General features: G+C 41.6%; 1 protein-coding gene and 1 long non-coding RNA gene across 3 annotated transcripts in view; both read left to right on the top strand.

Annotated features, from left to right (window-relative positions):
- The window catches only part of LOC310668881, a 361,082-nt gene that overhangs the window by 179,168 nt on the left and 164,578 nt on the right, over nt 1–17,336 (top strand). The window lies entirely within an intron of this gene.
- Nucleotides 519–11,353, top strand: LOC310668843 (RNA-binding motif protein, X chromosome-like). 2 transcript variants are annotated; one of them, XM_083422188.1, is made up of 8 exons: nt 519–864; nt 1,047–1,153; nt 2,397–2,565; nt 3,475–3,594; nt 4,224–4,338; nt 6,743–6,868; nt 10,345–10,445; nt 10,923–11,353. In XM_083422188.1, the coding sequence occupies exons 1-8, from the start codon at nt 756–758 to the stop codon at nt 11,231–11,233; spliced, it is 1,158 nt and encodes a 385-aa protein (XP_083278314.1). In that variant the 5' UTR covers nt 519–755; the 3' UTR covers nt 11,234–11,353. The 2 variants fall into 2 exon arrangements, with proteins under 2 accessions (XP_083278314.1, XP_083278315.1); XM_083422189.1 differs by having other exon boundaries at nt 10,360–10,445; nt 10,923–11,351.

Raw genomic sequence — 17,336 nt, forward strand, 5'->3', positions numbered from 1 at the left:
TTTCCCTGTGAATGTTTCCTTATCTTAAAGTAGGTTTGCTTTTCTTTTTAAAAAAATTGTAACAGTTTCTTGCATTAGAGCTTTTGCTTGCAGGTAGTAATTAAAGGGCCATTGTTCTGTATTTGGGGGCAATGTGTTTGTAGTGTCAATATTTGTTCTCAATTAGATGCGTTTAAGCAAGGCCTTAGGGGCGCGGTGGGTTAAACCACAGAGCCTAGGACTTGCCGATCAGAAGGTCGGCGATTCGAATCCCCACGACGGGGTGAGCTCCCGTTGCTCGGTTCCCTGCTCCTGCCAACCTAGCAGTTCGAAAGCACGTTAAAGTACAAGTAGATAAATAGGTACTGCTCCGGCAGGAAGGTAAACGGCGTTTCCGTGTGCTGCTGTGGTTCGCCAGAACTGGCTTAGTCATACAGGCCACATGACCCAGAAGCTGTATGCCGGCTCCCTCAGCCAATAAAGCGAGATGAGCGCGCAACCCCAGAGTCAGCCACGACTGGACCTAATGGTCAGGGGTCCCTTTATCTTTTTAAGCAAGGCCTTGGTCACCACAAAAAGGATGCTGCCATTTCTGTTTAGCAACTAAGGGCATGGACAAGCTGATAAGGACCATCAAGCCCTAATCAGATTTTTCAATATCTGCATATTGCTGTTTGAGGATTTATCCTGTTGTTTCGTCAAATATTTCCAAAGGACCCAAGCGTCTCCCATTTCAAGTTGAATGTGTGTTGTTCCAGATCCCAAACTGTGTCAAAATGGTTGAAGCAGATCGTCCTGGCAAGCTGTTCATTGGTGGGCTGAACACAGAGACTAATGAGAAGGCTCTTGAATCTGTCTTTGGCAAATATGGCCATATAGTAGAGGGTAAGCACACAGCCTTTTTAGGGCATAATAAGTTAAAGGTCTGCTTTGATGAATTTTACAGCTTTGATCAGTTGAAGTGATAGAGCTTATATGTCCTCTAAGAAGTTCTGAGCAGGCTTGTGTACAACTTGGGATACACCATTCGAAGATGAAAGTGGAATAACACTTTTGTCTTTCTTTAGTTCTCCTTATGAAAGACCGTGAAACCAACAAATCAAGAGGATTTGCTTTTGTTACCTTTGAGAGTCCAGCAGATGCCAAGGATGCTGCCAGAGATATGAATGGAAAGGTAGGAACTAATGTGTTAATTGCAGAGTGTCAAGCTGAGGCTGATTGGATTGATTGATTGATTGATTGACAGAGTTGCTTTTATTAATGAGACAAGTTCAGTGATGTGTTATAATGGAGTGAATTCTTGGGTAATAGCATTTAGGGATGCTAAGGGAATTTGTTTAAGGATGTTAAGGGTTAGCTTTAAGACAAATAAAGCCTTATGGCTTATTTTCTTCAAGAATGCTAGTATGGGCATTCTATGGGCTACTCTTAAATTAAGAATGAAACTGGATGTCTCAAGAACTGCCTAAATAATACAGCATTGCTTCCTGATTGTGATGGCTCAATCAATTATTTCTAGAAAATACCTGTAGTGACTGTTACTTTTTAATAACATGCACTGTCGGGATCTCCGCTCGGCCAAGCTGATAAAGCTCATTTTCTTCCCCTGAGTCCTTCGGAATTGCCTCCTGACGTGTTTAACAACCTGAGCCTTTAATAAGGCTCCAAGGCACGTTCCCACATTAAGCAGAGTATCAAAGCAGCAGAAGTGATGAGATTTATGGCTACGTGCTATGCTTTATTTCTTACTACATAGACAGCAAAGAAATATACATCCTCTCTCCATGAAAGCAGAGAGCGACTGAAACAAAGGAAACGGGAAACCACTAATGTCACATCCGCCTCTAGTCTCCCGTGAGACTTCCAACAGTCTGGACTGTCTCTGGAATGTAAACAGAGCCTTGTGACTCTAAGCAGCTGCTCAGTGGCAAAACAGAAACTAACATCCTCCCACTTTCTGTGAACACCACTGGGCAGCATGTCAGTACAATCTCAGTACAAACTCAATTTCTGTACATAGGTACAGCCTTGTGACTCTAAGCAGCTGCTCAGTGGCAAAACAGAAACTAATATGCACATCATGGCAAAACCTTTGCTTCTGAAAATTGGTTTGAATGCACTTGGAAACTAAAGATCTAGAAGAATTGTATGTAAACAAATAAGATTGACATACTGAAAGCATGTAGCCGTAGAATATGGGTGTTCAATTTTTAAGTTCACCTTGGTTGGTTAAATCCTAGAATGGTTTACAAAGTGGGGTTAAAGCAATATATTCATTTTTAAAATTATGTTTTTTATCTGCATAATACAAAAGCAAACGTATTTGCTAGAAACCATAGCAGGGATAAGAACTGAGGCACTCTGTCCTACAAAAAGAAGCATTTGCAATTAATGTTAAGTTAGATTCCTTTGTTCAGTCTTTAGACGGAAGATCAATTAAAGTTGAACAAGCTACCAAGCCATCCTTTGAAACCGGTAGACGTGGGCCCCCTCCTCCTCCAAGGAGCAGAGGTCCTCCAAGAGGTTTTAGAGGCGGAAGAGGTGGAAGTGGAACACGGGGTCCCCCTTCAAGAGGGAGTTATTTGGGTATGTGTGTTTTCCCATGTGTAATTGGGCAGCATACAAGACACTGCATAGAGAATGCTGGTTTACAGCCTACTCTCAAAATCAAGACACAATTAGGACTGTGCAGTGTCTGGTTTTCAACATTTTATATATCAGCAGCTAAATATTGTATTATACTGCTACATTCCAAACATCATGATATATCTTAGCTGCCGCTTCTCTCCACCTTAGGGGAGGAATAAACAGCCTAGATACATATGCCCTGCAGTTAAGTAAGGCCCCATATTGCCTTAAACTTCTTGGTTGAGGGGCAAGAAGCCCCCAAAAATATCTGAAGCAGATACTGCGATCTGAATGCCATACTGGTTTCAGACAATTTACCAATATATTGCCCAGCTCTAGACACAATACAAATGATGAATTTCTGGTGGTTATCTTACCCCTTTTGGAAGTTTGGGAAAAGATTGTCGTCCTGCTATTTCACAGGATGAATGCTGTTCTTGTGTTTGATTTACTCAAGTATAGAGATGAAGCTAGCAAACTTGTAGGCTTGCTTAAAACATTGAGGTGTATTTTGGAAATTGGTCCAGGGATTAAATTTTGCAAGCTTAGGCAGAAGTTATTTAATCGGTGTCAGTAACATTTAAAAACAAGTATTGCAATCCCTGTAATAACAAACACAGCAGCAAATAAATAAACAACAAATTCATGAAAACAGAACGGTAAAATCATAGTTATTCAAATTATCAGAAAGAGCTGCTGAGAATCAGTTCTGTTCCAAATGACATTCTCTCTCTGGGAAGAGACAGTGTAGAATATTCTGTGTGTATCATGGGTACTGCCACAGTGGTACATTGTGCCCCTAGTGAGGCAGAACTGTCTGAGGAATCCTGTTTCTGTTATCTAGCTGGCACATTGCTGATCTTTTAGGTTCTTCTAGAGGCCCTCTACCAATGAAAAGGGGTCCACCCTCACGTAGCGGTGGCCCACCACCTAAAAGACCTGCTCCTTCTGGACCTGTTCGTAGCAGTAGTGGAATGGGAGGCAGAGGTAATTTTTTTAATCACTTTGATGCCAAACAGCATGTAAATGTAATAGGGTTTTTTTGGTTTTCTTTTGTCCATTGCATGGATCCACAAATCTGTGGTGGTTGGAGAAAGGCTTTTACAACTGTGCTGAGTTTTACTGGCACTCAGAAATAGCAAGTTAGTTGTGCTGCTTCCAGGACCCTCCAGCAGTGCTATGTTGGGAGCAAGTCCCCGCTAGTGTCTCTGTGTTAGGGCAGATACCCCTTGCTGGATTAAGAGGTATGAATTGACACTCCTTAGTTATGCTGGATGACTTTGGTTTTCAGCATATCTCCACATGTGAGTCCTATGCAACACGTTGGAAAAGGATTCTTGAGTTGTAGAATATGGGCTAAATACTCACTAGTCAGCCCTTGTTGATGTATGCTTAGTTTGACTAGACCTCTGTTTGGAAGAACTGAAAGCAACCTTTCTTTCAGTATAATGTAGGACTTTGCTGATAGAGGTTGTATTGAACTTAAACCACCACAGAAAAGTTTGATTCAGTATGGTGTGGTCTTAGCTCATGGTGGGAACAACTTTCTCTACTAATACCTTGTTTTCAGAAGGCTTTATTTCAAAAATATTTCATTTTCTGCTTGATTACTTAAGCACCCCTCTCACGTGGTAGAGACGGTTATGGAGGACCGCCACGCAGAGAACCACTGCCATCACGAAGAGATGTCTACCTGTCTCCAAGAGATGATGGCTACAGTACTAAAGACAGGTAAAATCAAACCCTGTTGGATATTTTTCAGATCAAGGAACTTAATTATTGAACCTACTGCATTTTGATTGCAGAAGCAGTGATTTAATGGAAAGGGTGTAGGGGGAGCACATCTGGGACATTTTTTGGACTGGGCATGTCCCATCTGTCAGGACAGCCAGACAATTGATTTGTTCTGGCAAATCAATGAGATAATGAGGCTTCCGGTGTTTACTGTTTATGAACAATTTGTTATCTGCATAAAGGAAGAATGAGGAGTATCAAAGTGGCTGGATATTTTCTTTCTTTTAATTGAATTTGTACTTAATGCTAGTCATTTAAATTGTAGCAATTAATTGTAGAATTGGTTGTTTTTCTTATTTAAAGCTAAATGCTAATCAGAGAAGTTAACTCAGGTTTCTGCAACCCAAGTTTAAGATGCTAGTGGCTACACCACCTTTTGAAGTTCAGTATTCTGTGACTTGTCTTTTTTAAAAAAAAAATAAATTCATTTTACAACACAAGTAAACAACACAAACAGAAAAACAAACAATACAAACATTATTGTCTTATCCTTACTTTTTCTAAACATTGTTAGGTGGGCTTCCCCAAGTTCCCCCATCTGATTTTCATTTTAACTCATCTTTAGCAGTTTACATATACCATAATTTCTAACTATTTTTTTTATCATCACACTTACTTTAACCATAAAAACCTTCACATTTCATTTACAAATAATACTATTTTAAAATACACTAGCTTCTATTTCTAACCCTACAGCCTATATCCACTTCCAAAGCTATTCTAAGATTTAAATATTAACATATTTTTTCAAATATTCCTTAAACTTTTAACAATCTTCTTCCACTGTCTCCTCTCTCTGGTCTCGGAGTCTCCCAGTCAGTTTGGCAAGTTCCATATAGTCCATCATCTTCATCTGCCATTCTTCAATAGTTGGTAAATCTTGTTTCTTCCAGTTCTTCGCTAGCAATATTCTCGCAGCTGTTGTGGCATACAGAAAAAAAGTAACATCCTTTTGGGGGATTTCACTCCCTACTATGCCAAGTAAAAGGCTTCTGGTTTCTTAATAAATGTGTTTTTCAACACTTTTTTCAGTTCATTGTAAATCCTTTCCCAGAAGTCTTTTACCTTGGGGCACATCCACCACATGGTTCCTTCTTTTTCCTTACATTTCCAGCATTTATTATCATGAGTATGATACATTTTTGCTAACTTCACTGGTGTTAAATACAATCTGTACATCATTTTCATCAAATTTTCTCTTAATACGTTACAAGCTGTAAATTTGATTCCCTTTTCCCACAATTTCTCCCAATCCACCATCATGATACTGTGCCCCACATCCCTGGCCCATTAAGTCATTACAGATTTCACTTGTTCATCTTTCGTATGCCATTCCAGCAATAAATTATACATCTTAGATAGGTTTTTTGTTTTTGTATCTAGTAATTCCGTTTCCAGATTGGATTTCTCTGTTTGAAAACCGATTTTCTTATCCATTTTAAACACTTCATTTATCTGGATGTACTGGAACCAATCATCTACTTTATCTTTCAACTGATCATAAGATTTTAATCTAAATTGGTCCCCTACTTCCATCAAAATATTATACTTCAACCACGTGTCTTTCATATTCAACCTTTTATGGGTCTTAGCTTCCAATGGTGATATCCACCTGGGTGTTTTCCTTTCTAAGCAAATCCTTATATCTCATCCAAACATTGTACAAAGATTTTCTAACTATATGATTTTTAAATCCTTTGTGAGCTTTTATCTTGTCGTACCATAAATATGCATGCCAACCAAATACATTATCAAAACCTTCCAAATCTAAAACATCTGTATCTTCCAATAAAAACCATTATTTCAGCCAGCAAAAGGCTGCAGCTTCTAAGTAAATTCTTAAATCTGGCAGGGAGAAACCCCCTCTCTCTTTCACATCTGTTAATAATTTAAATTTAATTCTGGGTTTTCCCCCCGCCAGATAAATTTAGATAATACCTTTTGCCATTCCTTAAAACAATTCAACTTATCAATGATAGGAAGTACTTGAAACAAGAATAACAACTTAGGCAATACATTCATCTTTACCCCAGAAATTTGGCCCAACAAAGATAGTTTCAACCTTGTCCAGATATACAAATCCCTTTTGATATCTCTCCATAACTTTTCATAGTTGTCTTTGTACAAATTCAGTTTTTTTGCAGTCATATTTACACCCAGATATTTCACCTTTTTCACAAACTTCAGCCCTGTGGTTTCCTCTAAATTAAGTTTTTCATGTATTTGTGGCAAGGTGTCTGCTGCTGCATTAGGACTCTGCTTGAGCGTATGGCTGTGAGCTGTTATGAGGAGCTCCTGCACTTCACTATCGGAAAAAATACTTTAGTTTTCATTTCCATAGCTATTCAAGTCGGGACTATCCAAGCTCCAGAGAAACAAGAGATTATGCCCCACCGCCAAGAGATTATGCCTACCGTGATTATGGTCACTTCAGTTCACGTGATGAATACTCCTCAAGAGGCTACAGGTAGCTAATGTTTGATTTTGTGTGTTGTTGAACAAATCTCACATATTCCATTAACAAGCTAGTCAAGCTCATTGTTCAATTGGCAAGTTCCAGAGACAAAAAAGAATATACTCCACCTCCAAGAGATTATGCCTACCATGACTATGGTCATTCCTGTTCACGTAATGAGTATCCCTCAAGAGGTTACAGGTACTTAACGTTCACTTTTGTGTATTTTCAAACAAATCTTTTAATATTTCATTTAACAAGTTAGTCAAGCTTATGTTTCAGTTTGCAGTGTCCTTCTTTGTACTTGATTCAAACGATAAGCACAATAATATAACAAGTGTTTTGTGGCACCTTGAGCAGCTTCATTATGCCAGAAGGTTTGGTGGACTACAGTCCTTTTCATCAGACACTTCTGAAGTCTTATACCTACTTGCAACTAAGGATAGTACTTCATGTGTCAGGTGAAGTGGACTGTGGTGCATGGAAGCTTATGCCATACTAAATCTGTTTATATTTAAGGTGCTACAAGAACATGTGTATCCCTCTTACGTTACAGAAGAGAAACCAATGAACAATTGTTGGCTTTCTTTAAGCAGTTCTAAAGCCACTAGCCAGCCATGTGAAGGTGGATAATGTAGGTCTATGGGAAGCTATATGTCATTATTTTCTATAGCACCATCTATGTTTATCAGGGGTGGGGCAGATTTCAGGCTTTTGGAATATATTTTATTTGGAACTAAAACCTAGGAATCTATTAACAGGAATCTAGTGTAAATGATGTACTTGGAATTAAAGAATTTTGAGCCCAGGAGTTCAACTGAACAGCGCTCATGTTCTACGCACAGATCCTTTAATGGTTGCCACAAGCTTTCTACATTTTGCTGCTATAATTGGGAATCACAAATCTTTGCTGATCTACTAATAGATCCAGATCTATCTTCTGACTACCACCCCTGATATTCATGATGCTCTGCAAAGAACAGCTTTGACTAGTTCTTACCCCAAGTGACTTATGTAGACACAAAGGAAATAGTGGGGGGGGGGGGGAATTGATGCAAGGATAGATAGATCTTTGATTATTTTAGTTATGTGTACTTAGACTGAGTCAGGCAGGGTATTGGGACTAAAGGGTGGGTCATCTCAAAACGACCTGGATGGGAGACTGCTTGGGAACCAAATCTAAGATTCTTTTGAGGAAGAACAGGGTATACCTTACTCTGTGCAAAAGTCACTGTGACCCTTCCCCTCTGCAGGGATGTGGCACCAATTCGGATGGTCTCCCCTGCCACTTAATGGATCCAAATGGTTTCCAAAGAGTGGTAGGGGATGTTTTATCCCATGTTGGTGGTCTTTCAGCTGATTCCCTGGTGGCCCGCTGGAATGTGGAGTTAACCAGGGCTATGGACTGTTTGGCTCCAAAGCACGCTCTCCGATTGCATGGAGCCCGGACAGCCCCATGCTTTTCAACGGATCTGAGGGCAATGAAACAATCACTTGAGACAGCTAGAGCCCCGGTGGCGGAAAACTCATTCTGAAGCTGACCGGACACGGGTTAGAGCTCAGTGTCGAGCCTACCAAGTGACGGGAGCAACAGCAGAGAAAACTTTCTTCACTTCCTCTATTGCATCTGTAGAAAACAGCAGCAGGAGACTTTTTCAGGTGGTTCGCAATTTAGCGGAACCACCTGCTACATCGGGGCCCAGTACAGGCCACGTGATCTCCTGCAATGATTTTGCAAAGTTTTTTGCAGATAAAGTCACTTAGATTCGGGAAGAGGTAGACTCCACAGTGGGAGCAGGGCCAGGGCGGGAGAGTGCTAGAGTCCTGTCTAGTCAAGTTGTGTGGGATCAATTCCAATCTGTTACCTCCGAGGATGTGGACAGGCTGCTTGGACGAGTGAAACCAACCACCTGTCTCCTTGATCCTTGCCCATCCTGGCTTATAAAAGCTAGCTGGGTGATGGGCTTTGCGGGGTGGTGAATGCTTCTCTCTGTGAGGGAGCCTTCCCAGACCCGCTGAAAGAGGCAGTTATCAAACCGCTTCTTAAAAAACCATCTTTAGATGCTGTCAACATGGCCAACTATCGCCCAGTCTCAAATCTTCTATTCTTGGGCAAGGTGATTGAGTGAGTGGTTGCTGAACAACTCCAGGCACGCCTGGAAGAAGCGGACCATTTGGATCCCTTCCAGTCGGGATTCAGGCCTCACTATGGGACTGAAACTGCCTTGGTTGCACTGGTTGATGATCTCCGGTGGGCTAGGGACAAAGGTGAGAGCTGTTTCCTAGTTCTGCTGGATCACTTAGCGGCTTTTGACACGATCGACCAGAACATCCTTCTGGACCGTCTAGAGGAGCTGGGGGTACTGTTATACAGTGGTACCGCTCCTTTCTCCTGGGCCATGTTCAGAAAGTGGTGGTGGGGGATGAGTGTTCAGACCCCTGGGCTCTCACTTGTGGGGTGCCTCAGCGTTTCGTCCGCTCCCCCATGCTTTTTGACATCTACATGAAGCCGCTGGGAGAGCGCATCAGGGCTTTTGGGCTGGGTGTTCATCAATATGCAGATGAAACCCAGCTCAACCTCTCTTTCAAATCAGAACCAGTGAAGGTCCTGTGTGAGTGCCTGGAGGCGGTTGGAGGATGGATGGTGGCTAATGGATTGAGGTTGAATCTTGAAAAGACAGAAGTACTGTTTTGGGGGGACAGGGGGGCGGGCTGGTGTGGAGGACTCCCTGGTCCTGAATGGGGTAACTGTGCCCCTGAAGGACCAGGTGCGCAGCCTGGGAGTTAGTTTGGATTCACAGCTGTCCATGGAGGCGCAGGTTAATTCTGTGTCTAGGGCAGCTGGTACACAGGCTGAGACCCTACCTGCCTGCAGACTGTCTCGCCAAAGTGGTGCATGCTCTAGTTATCTCTCGCTTGGACTACTTCAATGCACTCTATGTGGGGCTACCTTTGAAGGTGACCCGGAAACTACAACGAATCCAGAATGCAGCAGCTAGACTGGTGACTGGGAGCAGCTGCCGAGACCATATAACACCGGTTTTCAAAGACCTACACTGGCTCCCAGTACGTTTCCGAGCACAATTCAAAGTGTTGGTGCTGACCTTTAAAGCCCTAAATGGCTCCAGTCCAGTATACCTGAAGGAGCGTCTCCACCTCAATCTTTCTGCCCAGACACTGAGATCCAGCGCAGAGGGCCGCCTTGGTAGTGGCACCCGCCCTGTGGAATGCCCTCCCACCAGATGTCAAAGAGAAAAACAACTACTCGACATTTAGAAGACACCTGAAGGCAGCCTGTTTAGGAAAGCTTTTAATGTTTAATAGGTTATTGTATTTTTGTGTTCTGTTGGAAGCCGCCCAGAGTGGCTGGGGAAACCCAGCCAGATGGGCAGGGTATAAATAATAAATTATTATTATTATTATTATTATTATTATTATTATTATTATTATTATTTATTATAGCAATGGCCTGTACTAAACCCCAGCAGTTATTCTTCTTACAGTAATCGTGATGGCTGTGGAGGGCGTGACCGGGACTACTCTGATCACCCAAGTGGGGGCTCATACAGAAATTCCTATGAGAGTTATGGTAAGTGCATATTTTGAAGGTCTTCAGGAACTCAATAGGCCTCACTCTTGACTTAATAGACTGCATCTACTTAAGTGGGGAATTGGCATTCTGGGCTTGTCCACTGCAGTGAAAATACACCGTTACTTCGTTTTTAACAAAATGATTGAATTACATTTCCCATAAACTAATGAAGCAAAAGTTCAACTGTTCTGAATTGCATCTATCACTGGAGAAAAAAAATGGTGGAATTTCTGTTGTAAAAATAGCAAGCTGTTCTGGAATATTTCCAAAAAGCGCTGCCTTGAGAAATATCGTCTTCAAACAGTCTTTATTTTATTCACTATCCGATACTCCCCTGCCAAATGTATATTAAAACTTTCAGTTAAAACAAAAGAGTAACAGACACCATTGATACAAATTCTTTTAAACTTAGATGTAAAGTTGTGGTGATATGATTTATAGTGTTGTCCTATTACCTGACCATTGAACCTGCAGGTAACTCACGTAGTGCTCCACCTGCACGAGGGCCCCCTCCATCTTATGGTGGAAGCAGTCGCTATGACGATTATGGGAACACCCGAGATGGGTATGGTGGAAGTCGAGAAAGTTACTCAAGCAGCAGAAGTGATGTCTACTCAAGTGGCCGGGATCGTGTGGGAAGACAAGACAGAGGCCTCACCCCTTCTATGGAAAGGGGTTATGCTCCTCCACGTGATTCTTACAGCAGCTCCAGCCGCGGAGCACCTAGAGGTGGCGGCCGTGGAGGGAGCCGCTCTGATAGAGGTGGAGGTCGAAGCAGATACTGAAACCTTTGAAAGTGCTGGACCAAATCAGTTTTTTCCTCCAACAAATGAGATGTGGAAGTTCTATCCCCACTCCAGAGGACTACTGAAACATTTGTCTTTATCTTTTTTATTGTTTCTTGTTAAGTTCCCCTCCATTACTTAATATTTTTTATTTTTTTTGGTGAGGAAAAAGTAAACTTGTTTTAATTTCATTTCAAAATTGTTAAGATTTGTCTCAGAATGCAGGTGTTAATGTATGACATTTTTAGCCTGTGTACTAGTGTTGTAACTTCTTAAAGTAAAGGTTAACCCTGAAATGCAACGCTCTCACCTCATCCATGAAACCGGCAACCCTAAGGCTTCCCGTACAACGTGCAGCCATCTAAAATGGCCATGGATCGTTCTACACATGCAAACGTGTGCCTTCTTTCTAGCAAACCCATTTTAGCTTTTGGAGGGTGGTGGGATGTGTGCCAGACTAAAATGTTAAAATATCCTCTCCATGCTGAAATGCACACAATGCTCCAAAATAGAAAATTTATTTAGTCTTGTGTAAAAATTCAGGATACCATTCAGTCATTAAATCCAAACGACATATGGATAATACTGAATGTACATTGTGCCTTTCTAAATACTTCATTTGGGAATTTGCAAGAACCTCACCCCCCAAAATAACATATTAACCTGTAGTAAGCAAGCTACAGATGTGTAAGAGGTTTGGCCAGTTCCATCAAAGAAGCTGCAAAACAGTACTTGCTCTTACTGTTTCAAATTTTTGCAATCCTGTAGTGTCTCATTTTTAAAGGAACATCTTTGCTGTACATCATGGCAATGGAAGCTCTTTTAAATTTTTAAGCAGCACCCAATAGAAAAACTGCTGGATAGCCTTAGGCGAAGCCTTACAAATTCAACATAACCTTATCTTAGATGAAACTCTGTATGGCACAAAGCTTTTGAAAGCAACACTAAGATAGCAACTCACTGTAGACAAACATTTCTTTAAAGGGTTGGGAGGAGTTATTTTTTGCCCAGTATGTTTCGAGGAAGAACTTTAAAAAAAACTGCTTATACTATACTATACTAGGAAATTAAAATGCTAGCAAATCAGAAATTGGCTTAAATAGCCAAAATATATACCAGCTTGGGGAATTACAGACAAGCCGTTAATACAAACCTGACTTGCCTGGATGCCTGACTTATTTGTACTAAGTCAGGTGGGCAGTTTTGATACAAATAGCAGAACCTGTGGCAAGTTGTCATGATCCAGGTGCAGCCAGGAAGTCCAAAAGATGCTCTTGAAATGTAGTAAGACTTGAAGACCTCCAAATAAAGTTCTGCTATAATCCTTAAAACATGCCAGTCAGGTTGTGGATTTACCACGAAAAGCACCATTGGAAAGGAAATGAGAATCCATAAGCCATTCCAGTTCATTCCAATCCAGTGAACCTCCCACCTCTCAAACTTAAAGCATCAGAGCTTGAAGCAGGTCAATTGGCAAACACAGGCATTCTTGCTGTGTTTCTAGGGGTGGTTGGGGCTTGGGCAGTTTGTGCTAGAATAATCTTTCATGCCTGTTTTAATTGTTGCAGGATGACAGCGGTCTTTAATATGTGACCTGGTGCATGGCAGTGCTGGTGGACAACATGGATTTCTACTCTAATAGTACAACAGGCAAGCTGTGGATGGACGCAATGTTAGGAACACTGCATACTTTTTGCAAGTTAAAGATGGGCAGATAGAGTGTACAACTTAAATTGATGATACCTTCAGTGAAGTTTGTGGTGAGTTCTTGGCTGCTCAATTTGGGTAAATAAATAACCACCCTCTTTTGGAATCTAGCCTTTGCAAATTTCTGAGGGAAGAGGAGAGAATAAACTAGATTTTTATTATTTTTATTTTAAAACATTTTTTATTAAAATTCCATTTATCAAACCAATCATATCCAATCATATTCCCAATTATATCAATTCAAATCACAAAGTCCAAATGTTAAGCCGAATTTTATTTTTTTTGTAGGGGGTACCCATGCTTCGAGTTCGGTAGGAGTCCAATCTTCTTGTATTTCTGCTGCTTTGATGTTCACAGTCCCATCTTCTCATCTCCTTGTCATTATCCTTTTTCTTTTAATAACGTCCGAGTTGTCTCCACAAGCAAGGTAAAAGAAACAGCCTTGTTTATATTTCCGTGTGAACTTCGAAATCCTTTCCCGTAATTCATCTCACATAAGTCCATCCAAGAGTCCGTTTAAGCGGCAGTCGCCATTTTAGACAATTCTGATGAAATACAGTCTCCGCGTCCGTTCTTTAATTTTCGCAGACCTTATGCACAATAAATCAGCCTTTCCAGGAGGTTTGTTGCCCTTTCAAATTTACGATCCAACCTGATAACAAAACAGTGGCTCATACTCCCTATGACTGGAAATCTTGCAGCAGGGTCTGCCCCTTAATGGCAGATCGCTTTTGTAACTACGCACCCATTCTTTCCAGATCTCCCACAGAGTAAAACCTTTTATTAGCATTTTTTGTTTCCACACAGTTTATTTTTCCATCTCACTTGCTGTCAGTCATTGTGGCAGTTCTTCTAAGGGGGGGGGGTTGTTAGGTAAATCATATTAAAAAGCAGAAAGTCCCCCCCCCCCCTTTCTGTTCCGTTTCACATACCAACATAGTTGTGTTTCTTTGATATAGTCCTCAGTTCATTCCATCGCTTCATCATTTCAGTGGTAGATTTATTTAGCAGATAACACACTCCTGACCTCGCTCGAAGCATGTGTGTTTACTTCTCCAATTTTTCTTCTTCTTAAGCAACGCAGCCAGTTTCGCTCCTGAAAGTAGCGTCCGGGAGTTCCAGGATTCGCACAAGGGCTTTCCGCCCAGTGCCCCCACCCCCTCCTTATTTCGAACTCGGGGGTGATTTATGGGCAAACCGCGGGTGAGGCAGCATTTTCCCATCCCCTGGGAAAATGAGGGAGACTGATATACTCCCCATAATCAGCCTCTAATTACCTCGTGCAAGCCGGAGAGATGGTATTGTCGGCCATCTTTCAAGGCGTCCCTAGCGGCCCCCCGAAAACTAGATTTTTTTAAAAGGCAAGCTGTGAATGGCATTTCAGGAAAAGAATATGCAGATGTCACTGATATGAGTGCAAGCTTTGAAAAGGCTCCACTAGGGATGGTGACTTCAATACCAGTTAAATATGCTGTCAGGGTTCAGTTCACTTGTTGCCCTGATACCTGGAATGCCCTTAATGGTGGCATAGAAAGCTGTAGACTTTAATCTCTGATGAAAACTGGTTAAAAGCTTTGACCAGGATTTCAGACAAGCTGTTCAGTAGTCTTGGGAGTATTACTATTTTTCATCTTCCACATACGTCCCAAGGTGATGTATGAAATAAAATAAAAACAGCAGAAAAATAGCAAGATGAAATTAAAAACAAAAGACATCCGTGGCAAAGATATACCATAGATTCCAGCATATTAGGCGACTGGGTGTATTAGGTAAAGGGACCATTAGGTCCAGTCGTGGCCGACTGGGGTTGCGGCGCTCATCTCGCTTTATTGGCCGAGGGAGCCGGCGTACAGCTTCTGGATCATGTGGCCAGCATGACTAATCCGGTTCTGGCGAACCAGAGCAGTGCACAGAAACGCCGTTTACCTTCCCTCCGGAGCGGTACCTATTTATCTACTTGCACTTTGACGTGCTTTCGAACTGCTAGGTTGGCAAGAGCTGGGACCGAGCAACGGGAGCTCACCCCGTCCCGGGGATTCGAACCGCCGACCTGATCAGCAAGTCCTAGGCTCTGTGGTTTAACCCACAGCGCCACCCACGTCCCTATGGGCGTATTAGACGACCCCCCAAATTAGCAGCTGCAATTTGGGGATTTGTCTTAGAAGCCCAGTTGCCTAATACGCTGGGCAGCTCCAAGCCGGGAGAAAGCCGCCCGGCACGGAGCTGAGCCTGCCGCTCACTGAGCCTGCCGCTTGGGGGGGGGGCGGGCTCCTCACCGGGCGGCTTTCTCCCAGCGCGCAACTGAGCCCGCCGCCCGCTGCTGCTTCGGAGCCGCCACCGCAGCAGCAGTGGGGAGGCGAGCTCTGCTCCGCGCCGCCCATACCTGGTGTATAAGGCGACCCCCGACCTTTTAAGCTCTTTTCCGGGGTTAAAAAGTCACCTTATACGCCGGAATTTACGGTAGTCACCCACCTAGGGAAGCTTGCCAGAATTTTTGTTTTTTTTTTTTTTTTTTTTTTTTTTAAATATTTTTTATTGCTTTGTTTTCCGGAGTCAAGATACATCGTCAATAATCCAACAAAGACTGTTTTACAATAAAAAAGAAGAAAAGAAAACAGAAAAGAAATAAGAGAAAATTTCATTTTCCAGATCTTTTTTCATTATCCTCTGGACTTCCCCATATCCTCCATCCCTGTATTTTTTACAATAAAAATTAAATAGCAAATTGTTACCTTGTTTCATATGTTCTTATAGTTTCATCTAATTATTCACTTTAAAAATTTAGACTTTTCTCAATCATAACCCGGTCACAGTCATATCCAAATTTCAATATTGAGGCATATTTTTCTCAAAACTTAGCAAATTCTCAACATTCAAATAACTTATAATGTTTTTGTAGATAGTCCTTAAACTTTCTCCAATCCTCTTCTATCGCGTCTTCTCCCAGGTCTCGAATTCTGCCAGTCATCTCTGCTAGTTCCATATAGTCCATCAGTTGTGTATGCCACTCTTCCAGTGTGGGTAACTCCTGTGCCTTCCAATATTTGGCTAAAAGGATTCTTGCTGCTGTGGTTGCATATAGAAAAAAAGTTCTATCTTTCTTTAGCACTCTCTGGCCCACAATGCCCAGGAGGAAGGCCTCTGGTTTCTTCTGAAAGGTATATCTGAATACCTTTTTCAACTCATTATAAATCATTTCCCAAAAGGCTTTCACCCTCGGGCATGTCCACCAGAGGTGAAAGAACGTTCCTTCAGCCTCTTTGCATTTCCAACATTTATTATCAGACAGATGGTATATCTTTGCAAGTTTGACTGGGGTCATGTACCACCTGTACACCATTTTCATAATATTTTCTTTTAAGGCACTACATGCCGTAAATTTCATGCCGGTGGTCCATAACCTTTCCCAGTCTTCAAACATAATGTTGTATCCAATATCTTGTGCCCATTTTATCATGGCTGATTTAACTAATTCGTCTTGGGTGTTCCATTTAAGCAACAAGTTGTACATTCTTGAAAGCACTTTCGTCTTAGGTTCAAGTAGTTCTGACTCTAGTTTTGATTTTTCCACCTGGAAGCCAATTTTTTTATCTTTTTTAAAGATCTCTAAAATTTGGGCATAATGGAACCAGTCTCGCACACTTCCTTTCAGTTTTTCAAAACTCTGCAACCTCCAAGTATCACCCACTCTTTCTATTAATTCACAATATTTTGCCCAGCCACCCCCCATATTAAGTATTTTTATGGCCTTAGCCTCCATCGGTGATAGCCACCTCGGAGTCTTATTTTCGAATAAGTCCTTATATTTAGTCCAGACATTAAACAACGATTTCCTTACAATGTGGTTTTTAAATAGTTTATGAACCTTTACCTTGTCGTACCACAAATATGCATGCCACCCAAAAGCGTTGTTAAACCCTTCCAAATCAAGGACATCCGTGTTTTCTAACAAAAACCAATCTTTCATCCAGCAGAAGGATGCGGCTTCATAGTACAGCCTTAAGTCCGGCAGGGCAAATCCCCCTCTTTCCTTTGCATCCGTTAATATTTTAAATTTTATTCGGGGCTTTTTGCCCTGCCAAACAAACTTGGTAATGTCCCTCTGCCACTTTCCAAAACACTCCACTCTGTCCACGATTTGGAGGGCCTGAAACAGAAACAGCATTCTTGGCAATACATTCATCTTAACTGCTGCAATTCTTCCCAACAAGGAAAGTTTCAATCTTGACCAAGTATCTAAATCTTTTTTAATTTCAGACCAACACTTTTCATAGTTGTCTTTGAACAAGTTCAAATTTTTCCCAGTCAGATTAACCCCCAGGTATCTCACTTTTTTTGTCACGTTCAATTCAGTTTCCTTCTGAAACCCATCTATTTCTGAAGGTGTCAAGTTTTT

This window comes from Podarcis tiliguerta (genome assembly GCF_965153285.1).
Source record: "Podarcis tiliguerta genome assembly, chromosome: W".
Classification (NCBI taxonomy): Eukaryota; Metazoa; Chordata; class Lepidosauria; order Squamata; family Lacertidae; genus Podarcis; species Podarcis tiliguerta.

Bases quoted from the DNA above. Each gene is read 5' to 3' on its own strand.
- LOC310668843 (XM_083422188.1), top strand. From the start codon at position 756: ATGGTTGAAGCAGATCGTCCTGGCAAGCTGTTCATTGGTGGGCTGAAC. The intron at 2,566-3,474 runs GTATGTGTGTTT...CTGATCTTTTAG, and splicing joins TTCAAGAGGGAGTTATTTGG to GTTCTTCTAGAGGCCCTCTA. The intron at 4,339-6,742 runs GTAAAATCAAAC...TCATTTCCATAG, and splicing joins GGCTACAGTACTAAAGACAG to CTATTCAAGTCGGGACTATC.